At 44.0% G+C, this 11,312-nt stretch overlaps 1 protein-coding gene and 1 long non-coding RNA gene across 2 annotated transcripts; one reads left to right on the forward strand and one right to left on the reverse strand.

Annotated features, from left to right (window-relative positions):
* Nucleotides 1–255: 255 nt before the first annotated feature.
* LOC123998920 (extensin-like) lies at nt 256–1,590 on the reverse strand. Its single transcript, XM_046304162.1, has one exon. It carries the CDS (start codon nt 1,588–1,590, stop codon nt 256–258), a length of 1,335 nt encoding a protein of 444 aa, XP_046160118.1.
* Nucleotides 1,591–4,218: 2,628 nt separating this feature from the next.
* LOC124000657 lies at nt 4,219–11,188 on the forward strand. The gene is made up of 2 exons (XR_006832648.1): nt 4,219–4,773; nt 9,882–11,188. It is a non-coding gene; the product is annotated as an uncharacterized LOC124000657 (long non-coding RNA).
* The last annotated feature ends 124 nt before the right edge of the window (nt 11,189–11,312 follow it).

Genomic DNA, 11,312 nt, shown 5'->3' on the forward strand with positions numbered 1-11,312 from the left:
TCAAAAGTAGTGCACTAGATAGGGAATAGGGGGCCATTTAGGACAAAGACCCACTCTGTGGAGATGGGGGATCTATATATGAGTCATGTGTTCAGTTATACTGTGAGAGGTGGGGTGAGTGTAGGTGAACACACAGGATGAGGTTTGTGTAGTAGGCAGGGTTGTGCACAAACCCCTCGCTTGAATTATTTTCATAATTCATATCTCGAAATTCATAACATACCAAATGCCTCTGTAGCTCAAATTGTAAGCTAGCTAGTTACAGTGCTTCCTGAAGACATTGTTGTATTGTTTGGGGTGTGGGTAGGTGAAGACTGGGGGTGGGGTGTGGGTAGGTGAAGACTGGGGGTGGGGAGTGTGTAGGTGAAGACTGGGGGTGGGGTGTGTGTAGGTGTAGACTGGGGGTGGGGTGTGTGTAGGTGAAGACTGGGGGTGGGGAGTGTGTAGGTGAAGACTGGGGGTGGGGTGTGTGTAGGTGAAGACTGGGGTGGGGTGTGGGTAGGTGTAGACTGGGGGGTGGGGTGTGGGTAGGTGTAGACTGGGGGTGGGGTGTGTGTAGGTGAAGACTGGGGGTGGGGTGTGTGTAGGTGAAGACTGCGGGTGGGGTGTGTGTAGGTGAAGACTGGGGTGGGGTGTGTGTAGGTGAAGACTGGGGGTGGGGTGTGTGGGTAGGTGAAGACTGGGGGTGGGGTGTGGGTAGGTGAAGACTGGGGGTGGGGTGTGGGTAGGTGAAGACTGGGGGTGGGGTGTGGGTAGGTGAAGACTGGGGGTGGGGTGTGGGTAGGTGAAGACTGGGGGTGGGGTGTGGGTAGGTGAGACTGGGGGTGGGGGTGGGTAGGTGTAGACTGGGGGTGGGGGGTGTGTAGGTGAAGACTGGGGGTGGGGGGTGTAGGTGTAGACTGGGGGTGGGGGGTGTAGGTGTAGACTGGGGAAGGGGGGTGTAGGTGAAGACTGGGCGTGGGGGTGTAGGTGTAGACTGGGGGTGGGGGTCGTGTAGACTGGGGGTGGGGGGGGGTGTAGGTGAAGACTGGGGGAGGTGTAGGTGAAGACTGGGGTGGGGGTGTGTAGGTGTAGACTGGGGTTGGGGTGTGTGTAGGTGAAGACTGGTGGTGGGGTGTGGGTAGGTGAAGACTGGGGTGGGGGTGTGTGGTGTAGGTGTAGACTGGGGGTGGGGTATGTGTAGATAAGACTGGGGTGGGGGGTGGGTAGGTGTAGGCTGGGGGTGGGTAGGTGTAGACTGGGGGTGGGGTGTGTGTAGGTGTAGACTGGGGTGGGGGGTGTGTAGGTGTAGACTGGGGGTGGGGTGTGGGTAGGTGTAGACTGGGGGTGGGGTGTGGGTAGGTGTAGACTGGGGGTGGGGTGTGGGTAGGTGGGGTGTGGGTAGGTGTAGACTGGGGGTGGGGGTGTGTAGGTGTAGACTGGGGGTGAATGCGGGTAGGTGATTCGCGGGGTGGGTAGGTGAACGCGGGGGTGGGTAGGTGAACGCGGGGGGTGGGTAGGTGAACGTGGGGGTGGGTAGGTGAACGTGGGGTTTGGGTAGGTGAACGTGGGGGAGGGTAGGTGAATAGCATGCGGTGAATGTTTTTCCATACAATGAAAAGAATAACTAGCTGTGGAGGTGAGTCTGAACAACACTTCCTGTTTCTCTCTGTGTGTAGGTGAGTCTGAACAACACTTCCTGTTTCTCTCTGTGTGTAGGTGAGAGCACGACAAGTGGAGTAACTCTGTGTGTGTCGTGACTGGACTGTGTGTAGGTGTGTATGCGACAAGAGATTGGTGTGTGTGTGTGTGTGTGTGTGTGTGTGTGTGTGTGTGTGTGTGTGTGTGTGTGTGTGTGTGTGTGTGTGTGTGTGTGTGTGTGTGTGTGTGTGTGTGTGTGTGTGTGTGTGTGTGTGTGTGACACACGCCTCCAGGGCTGTCTTTGAAGGAGGCAGGGATGGTATAGTGGTGAGTCATTCATTCCAGACTACCAGCCATGTATAGCTCTGTCCTTGTGAATGGGATTATAGTTACTTCATAACTGGGATCACTCACTTCTCTTCATCTCCTTTGGGACACGACTAGGTCTGTTTGTCATGTTTAATACTGATAATGTGGTCATTTAACAGACGCTAAACACATTCAGTATATGTGGCCCCTGCAGGAATCAAACCCACAACTCTGCTGTTCCAAACTCCAGGACCCAGGTCTTTATTGTGCTGGTATGACCAGTGCCATAAGGGAGAAGTCTTTTCCCCATTCATCAGATTTGGCTGCAGGGAGCGAATGAGGGGAGGGAATTAGAAGGAGAAGAGGGTGGGATATAGAGGGAGGGGTGGGGGTTACACAGGAATGCTCTGTCACCATGAGAAAAATGCTTCCTTGCTGGTTCTGCCCTTTGTGTAGAAAGTGAGGCAGATGAATACAGAGAAACGGATTAAAGACACAGAAAGAGAAGAGACTGACGTAGCGAGAGCAGAGGTACTACAGGAATGTATCAGAAAGTATCGAGAGAAATGACGTGTGTGTGTGTGTGAGCTGACACCCTGCACTCAGTCTGATTAGGACTAGGATTAAAACTACACATCTGTCCAGGATGTTAGGACAGCAGTCACTAAGGTCAATGTGTGTCTAGCTACATCTGCCTGCCTACCCCTCTCTAGGGCTAAAGTTGTTCTGTAGGCTCAATGCTGTCCTCTACTGGTGGCATCCCAGCACTACAGCTGTGAGAGACTACCAGTGATGCGTGGGTCAGCAGTTTGTTCACCCACCCGAATTGCTAGTAACCCATCCGCAACCTCCTGACTATATGTAATAAAGTGAAAATCTGAGGCCCACACTCAATCCTAACCCGCAAATATAGAAAATGTGAGGAACAATTCTTTGACTGGCCTTTTTGAATAGGCCTATGTTTCTGCTTATAATTTCTGACATTTTGGTAGGCTGTTTGTCAAGTTGTCTATAATTAAATACATGCAGCTTCTCTTCTGTCAGTAGTTGTTGCCCTAGAAGACTAAATAAACCCTTGCTCACCAGAATGTCATAAATCAATAGAATGAAGGCTTCAATTTAGTTGACAGGGGAAAGTTACTTCTCTTGCAAAGACATTTAGGGACCGGGGGGAAAATGCAACAACTCCAGTTTTAAGAAAATTGAAAGCTGTTATAAAGACCCAATGTTTTTTTAAATAAGGTTTCAGTTCAGCTTGGGCGCATATTTTATGTGGTTAAAATACTACCTGCTTTTATGATGCCCTACATTTGCTGTATCATTTCACTATAAGAAATGCTTAATTCAATGAGTTGATATTAAAGCTATGTGAGAGGTTATAGACCTACACTATGTTCAGATTTCACTTATACTACTATTCTATCTAACCCATCTTGAACGGTACAGCTCCCAAGATGTGTAATTTTGAAATCCCTGTAGTTGTGACTGTGACCTCAGTCATCACACATCTTTCCCCAACATTAGACTACTGTTCTGGCCTGCTGTTCTTTCACAGCATTTCTCTTATTGAATTCAACTCTGACATTGTCCTTTTGGTCTCAGAATTCTACAAAAATGATACATTTATGGATTTTTAATGCATTGTTTTCTCTTTATTCAACCCACCCAATATTGAATGACCCTAAACCCACCCTTCCCCGCCAATATAAGTACAGGGATTGCAGGTTATGAGTCAACCCACCTATCTCTACACAGTACAATAGGACAGTGTTTCCCCGTCCTGGTCTTGGGATACATTGTCCTTCCAGAAGAGCCATTTTCCAGTGTCAGTGTTCTGAGGTGATGAAGCGTTCTCCTCTCCAGACCTGGGTTCAACACCTATCTATTGAGAGGACCTGTTGCAATGGAACCAACAGAACAGTCTCAATAGTCTAGTTGCAAACCACACCATTTGTCACTCCGGGCAGACTCCAGCAATCACTCAAAGTATTTGAAAGATTTGAAATAGCATTTGAACCCAGGTCATCTCTGTTTGTCAGTCACAACACTCACCAGTCTGCCCTACCAAACCTGTCTGAGGAGGGGTGGTCTGTGGTGTGGTCTCCATGGACAACACATGCAAAAAGTACCAGAAATGTGGTACATTTGGTATGGAAATTATATTTTTGCATGTAAATGAATCATTGTTGGGTTGGATTCCACCATGGAGAGTGAATGAATCATTGTTTGGTTGGATTCCATCATGGAATGAATCATTGTTTGGTTGGATTCCATCATTGTTTTGTTTGGTTGGATTCCATCATGGAGAGTGAATGAATCATTGTTTGGTTGGATTCCATCATGGAGAGTGAATGAATCATTGTTTGGTTGGATTCCATCATGGAGAGTGAATGAATCATTGTTGGGTTGGATTCCATCATGGAGAGTGAATGAATCATTGTTTGGTTGGATTCCATCATGGAGAGTGAATGAATCATTGTTTGGTTGGATTCCATCATGGAGAGTGAATGAATCATTGTTTGGTTGGATTCCATCATGGAGAGTGAATGAATCATTGTTTGGTTGGATTCCATCATGGAGAGTGAATGAATCATTGTTGGGTTGGATTCCATCATGGAGAGTGAATGAATCATTGTTGGATTTGATTCCATCATGGAGAGTGAATGAATCATTGTTGGGTTGGATTCCATCATGGAGAGTGAATGAATCATTGTTGGGTTGGATTCCATCATCATGGAGAGTGAATGGGTCTTGTGACTTACAATATATCTGGTCTAATGTCTCTTGGGTTTGTTTACAGGGAACCCAACTTAATGGGTTTGGGAAGACGCCTCTTTTCCTTGGGTAAGTCATGCATCATGAAGATAATATTAACACATCTATCTTAAACTCACAATAGCGTGTGGACACGCAATCTTTCTTTCAAATAGTCAGTCATATACTCTACCCACAATGTAGTCCACATACAGAGCGCAAGGGTTCTATTTTTGGCGCTAAGGAGGCGCAAGTGTCAAATGCACGTTCATTTGCAATTTCGTCATGTAAAAGCAGGTACACTGGCATTTTCCAGCCCTAACGCCAAGTTCAGCAATTTACCTGTCTACCATCAGCTCCCTTGCACTGAAGTGGGAGGGGTTACAATTTTAGAGGTGTGTCCTTAAAAACAAGTGCAAAAGTGACAATTTTCATATAGCACTAATGGGAAGTTTTAAGATTCCCAAAAAGCAGGTCTTAACAGTAACACAGATGATAATGGCAGGGATTTTGAAAGTGGAAGCACAGCCTATCCAACCATGACACAGAGAGTGGAAGCACAGCCTATCCAACCATGACACAGAGAGTGGAAGCACAGCCTATCCAACCATGACACAGAGAGTGGAAGCACAGCCTATCCAACCATGACACAGAGAGTGGAAGCACAGCCTATCCAACCATGACACAGAGAGTGGAAGCACAGCCTATCCAACCAGCAGAGTGGAAGCACAGACACAGAGAGTGATCCAACCATGACACACAGAGTGGAAGCACAGCCTATCCAACCATGACACACAGAGTGGAAGCACAGCCTATCCAACCATGACACAGAGAGTGGAAGCACAGCCTATCCAACCATGACACAGAGTGGAAGCACAGCCTATCCAACCATGACACAGAGTGGAAGCACAGCCTATCCAACCATGACACAGAGTGGAAGCACAGCCTATCCAACCATGACACAGAGTGGAAGCACAGCCTATCCAACCATGACACAGAGTGGAAGCACAGCCTATCCAACCATGACACAGAGAGTGGAAGCACAGCCTATCCAACCATGACACAGAGTGGAAGCACAGCCTATCCAACCATGACACAGAGAGCCTGACACAGAAGTGGAAGCGCAGCCTATCCAACCATGACACAGAGTGGAAGCGCAGCCTATCCAACCATGACACAGAGTGGAAGCGCAGCCTATCCAACCATGACACAGAGTGGAAGCGCAGCCTATCCAACCATGACACAGAGTGGAAGCGCAGCCTATCCAACCATGACACAGAGTGGAAGCGCAGCCTATCCAACCATGACACAGAGTGGAAGCAGCCTATCCAACCATGACACAGAGTGGAAGCACAGCCTATCCAACCATGACACAGAGAGGGAAGCGCAGCCTATCCAACCATGACACAGAGTGGAAGCGCAGCCTATCCAACCATGACACAGAGTGGAAGCTCAGCCTATCCAACCATGACACAGAGAGTGGAAGCGCAGCCTATCCAACCATGACACAGAGTGGAAGCGCAGCCTATCCAACCATGACACAGAGTGGAAGCGCAGCCTATCCAACCATGACACAGAGTGGAGAGCCTATCCAACCATGACACAGAGTGGAGCGCAGCCTATCCAACCATGACACAGAGTGGAAGCGCAGCCTATCCAACCATGACACAGAGTGGAAGCACAGCCTATCCAACCATGACACAGAGTGGAAGCGCAGCCTATCCAACCATGACACAGAGAGCCCATGGAAGGAGAGATGTGCCTTTTGTGCCGGTGAATCTCGTGTTTAGAAACATAAAAAAACGATTGCTTTAATTTAATTACAAACCAAGCATAGCGTCCCTTCCCCTTAATCAACGCTGGTATACCAGCATCACATAGGTAATGTCTTGTATCCTGGCAATTATCCAAAAGTAGCCTATGAATAAAGAGGTTTTAAATGGTCTACTGAGAGGGCTTTGACATTTTATGCCCTCATGCTTTTTCATTATTCACAATTCACATACCTGCATTTCGACTTGTTCAGATGGCTATCCATCCAGTTTCAAAGAGCGCCCCCTTGTCCGATTACCAAAGACACACTCCAAACTAGTCGTCCTATAATGCAATATCAACAAGTGAATCTTTAACAAAAATCTGCCTCGCACATAAGCAACGATAAGATTGACAGGAGCCTAATATTTTGTATAGACGTGCAAATGTTATGCGTAAAGATATTTAGGCCTACTTTGGCAAACAGTGCCATGGAACGAAAGAAGTGATTTATGATATGTTTCTGACCCAATATTATTTAGAAATATAGTTTTTGATTTAAAAAACAACTGTATAGTTTTTGATTTAAAAAACAACTGTATAGTTTTTGATTTAAAAAACTGTATAGTTTTTGATTTAAAAAACAACTGTATAGTTTTTGATTTAAAAAACAACTGTATAGTTTTTGATTTAAAAAACAACTGTATAGTTTTTGATTTAAAAAACAACTGTATAGTTTTTGATTTAAAAAACAACTGTATAGTTTTTGATTTAAAAAACAACTGTATAGTTTTTGATTTAAAAAACAACTGTATAGTTTTTGATTTAAAAAACAACTGTATAGTTTTTGATTTAAAAAACAACTGTATAGTTTTTGATTTAAAAAACAACTGTATAGTTTTTGATTTAAAAAACAACTGTATAGTTTTTTGTTTAATCTGATTCTATACCAAACGTATTAAAGAGATTCACCAAGCTGTATTGTAATCAAAAAATGTAATCTACGTAATCTCCAGAAGTAATTATTTAGTATGAGAGGGCCATAAACAATAACTAGTAATACTGCAGACTCTAAGGTTCAAATCTCCCCTTTCTGGTAAATGTAGTTGTAAATTGCTGAGGTGTAGTCACTTCTCAGTCCACAAGCTCAAGTACACAGTACAAATATGAAATATTTAATGTGATGTATTTCCTATTCAACAAAACGGTATGAATAAGGCTTGAAATGACTTATATGCTTTCTAAATATAGTATTGTCAATTTATCAACAACTAATATTTCCTTATAATTGTAAAATACATATTTCAATCTATGGTGTCCACATATCCATTTATAAATGTCGGTTGGAACCGGTACCAGAACCACTCAGGTCCCCAAAACAGGGGACTTTACATCTATTATAACAAATTGTTTAATTTTATACACTGTCTTTTTAGGCCTTATCAATAGCCTGGTGAATTTAATCTTTGGTATGTCCATGTCCAGACTGCAATTAACAGCAGGTCTAGCCCCTATATTAAATGGCCTAGCCCCTATATTAAATGGTCTAGCCCCTATATTAAATGGCCTAGCCCCTATATTAAATGTCTTAGCCCCTATATTAAATGTCCTAGCCCCTATATTAAATGGTCTAGCCCCTATATTAAATGGTCTAGCCCCTATATTAAATGGTCTAGCCCCTATATTAAATGGCCTAGCCCCTATATTAAATGGCCTAGCCCCTATATTAAATGGCCTAGCCCCTATATTAAATGGCCTAGCCCCTATATTAAATGGCCTAGCCCCTATATTAAATGGCCTAGCCCCTATATTAAATGGCCTAGCCCCTATATTAAATGGCCTAGCCCCTATATTAAATGGCCTAGCCCCTATATTAAATGGCCTAGCCCCTATATTAAATGGCCTAGCCCCTATATTAAATGGCCTAGCCCCTATATTAAATGGCCTAGCCCCTATATTAAATGGCCTAGCCCCTATATTAAATAGCCTAGCCCCTATATTAAATGGCCTAGCCCCTATATATAAAATGGCCTAGCCCCTATATTAAATGGCCTAGCCCCTATATTAAATGGCCTAGCCCCTATATTAAATGGCCTAGCCCCTATATTAAATGGCCTAGCCCCTATATTAAATGGCCTAGCCCCTATATTAAATGGCCTAGCCCCTATATTAAATGGCCTAGCCCCTATATTAAATGGCCTAGCCCCTATATTACATGGCCTAGCCCCTATATTACATGGCCTAGCCCCTATATATTAAATGGCCTAGCCCCTATATTAAATGGCCTAGCCCCTATATTAAATGGCCTAGCCCCTATATTAAATGGCCTAAATGGCCTAGCCCCTATATTAAATGGCCTAGCCCCTATATTAAATGGCCTAGCCCCTATATTAAATGGCCTAGCCCCTATATTAAATGGCCTAGCCCCTATATTAAATGGCCTAGCCCCTATATTAAATGGCCTAGCCCCTATATTAAATATAGCCCCTATATTAAATGGCCTAGCCCCTATATTAAATGGCCTAGCCCCTATATTAAATGGCCTAGCCCCTATATTAAATGGCCTAGCCCCTATATTAAATGGCCTAGCCCCTATTAAATGGCCCCTAGCCCCTATATTAAATGGCCTAGCCCCTATATTAAATGGCCTAGCCCCTATATTAAATGGCCTAGCCCCTATATTAAATGGCCTAGCCCCTATATTAAATGGCCTAGCCCCTATATTAAATGGCCTAGACCCTATATTAAATGGCCTAGCCCCTATATTAAATGGCCTAGCCCCTATATTAAATGGCCTAGCCCCTATATATTAAATGGCCTAGCCCCTATATTAAATGGCCTAGCCCCTATATTAAATGGCCTAGCCCCTATATTAAATGGCCTAGCCCCTATATTAAATGGCCTAGCCCCTATATTAAATGGCCTAGCCCCTATATTAAATGGCCTAGCCCCTATATTACATGGCCTAGCCCCTATATTAAATGGCCTAGCCCCTATATATTAAATGGCCTAGCCCCTATATCAGCTATAGCCTATGTTTAACTATGTTTTTCCATATTGAAGCAATGCAACTAGAACGATGTGGACTGCAAACATGTTCAATATATTTATCAAATATGGGGCAGGCTATTTAATGAACTAGGCTATAAGACTAACATTCTAACTGGAGTTGATGACAGCATAATACATAAAATACCATAAATACACAACTTGAAGCAACACATATTTTGGCATGGAGCACGTTCTGATTGACCCAGCCTGTTCCGGCCACTGCCACCTACTGTGTCCATAATTCCGGTTGTGAAAATAGCTAAAGTATTTTTGACCCACCCCACAGCTGTAACGTTACCACCAGTGCTAAGATTTACCATTGTGTTAGGTTGGTTTAAACAGGGCCCAAGTGTCATAAAATCATCACACCAGCATTAACCCGTCTGTCTCCTTAGGGGAGGGAACCCGTTCACCGCAGTCAAGCTACGTCCCACAGTCACCAATGACCGCTCAGGCCCAGTCATCTAAACCTCCAGACCCACCCTCCTGTCCACCTCTACACAGGAGCGGCACCTCCAGCTGGGCATCACCCCATGCTGTCCCCCCTCCTCCAGGCGGATGGACCCAGGACCGGACACTAGTGTACGGGACAACTTGACACTGTGGACTGCTGTGCTGAAGATCCAGTAATTTCACTACTACAGATGCCATTAGAAATGACATTGTCTAATACACAGTTGCCCTACTGCTGCAAACGCTCTCCCTGAGAAGGTGGGAGGATTTATTTATGTAAACAGATATATATAGATTTTCTAGACCTATTTTTGTCGGTGATGATGAGTGGCGACATACTACATGCGTTCTCGCTGGGCGTGTGTGAAAAGGAGTCGAGGAAAGCCTGAGATTGGCCCGTTGAAATATCAGAATGTATTTATGACTCTTTTTTTTTTTTTTTTTTTGCTTCAATCACTTGTCAAAAAATGTTAGTTGCCATAGGGCAGTAGATACATGAATGTATGCAATACGGGACCTATGCATCACAATTTACGGAGGTCCTTATGGTAGCGTTGCTCGTTATTGTTGATATATCTCGAATATGATATGTAAAATTGCATTGTTGCTATCATTACTAAAGACCAACTGCTAGTGACTGTTGAATAGAAGTGTACTCATTCAAGGGAAGCGCATATAATTTTTTCCCCTCAACTCCTTCCAAGAAGTGTACAATGAATTTGATTGGTTGAGTGTGTCATTGTCATCTTGCTGATTGGTTTTTCAGTTAAGTGTTCATACAGTGCTGCTGTTACTAGTGGAAGATGTGAGACCTGTTTACCTTGACTCTATATACCAACAGTAATCATTCTGTGAAACGTCTCTCACCTGTCTGTTATTCAAGTAGCCCGGGTCATGTTCATTAGGCACCAAACGGAAGAAAGCAGACTGAAACCTTTGAGGGAATGTTTCTTATTGTTTGATGTAAAAAAAATCAACTGTTTTAAAAAGTTTTCCCTTTTGTTTCCTAATGAATATGAGCCAGTAGTGCTGTGGACATACATTGTTAAAAGGACATGGTTAAATGGAACTCATAACTTCCCATAGACCGTGCAGCCATTTTGCTTTTATCTTCATGCTTCATGGAAGGCATTTTCAACCTAGTGGCTAATTTTATCATTTTTCTTTGGTCTGCCTTGCCTACTCCCTGAGTTTGGAACGTTGCTGTATGAAAATAAAGAAATATACACTGAACAAAAATGTAAATGCAGCATGTAAAGTGTTGGTCCCATGTTTCATGAGCTGAAATAAAATATTCCAGAAATGTTCCATATGCATAAAAAACGTACTTCTCTCAAATGTTGTGTACAAATGTATTTACATCCCTGTTAGTG

Source organism: Oncorhynchus gorbuscha, linkage group LG16 (genome assembly GCF_021184085.1).
Source record: "Oncorhynchus gorbuscha isolate QuinsamMale2020 ecotype Even-year linkage group LG16, OgorEven_v1.0, whole genome shotgun sequence".
Lineage (NCBI taxonomy): Eukaryota > Metazoa > Chordata > Actinopteri > Salmoniformes > Salmonidae > Oncorhynchus > Oncorhynchus gorbuscha.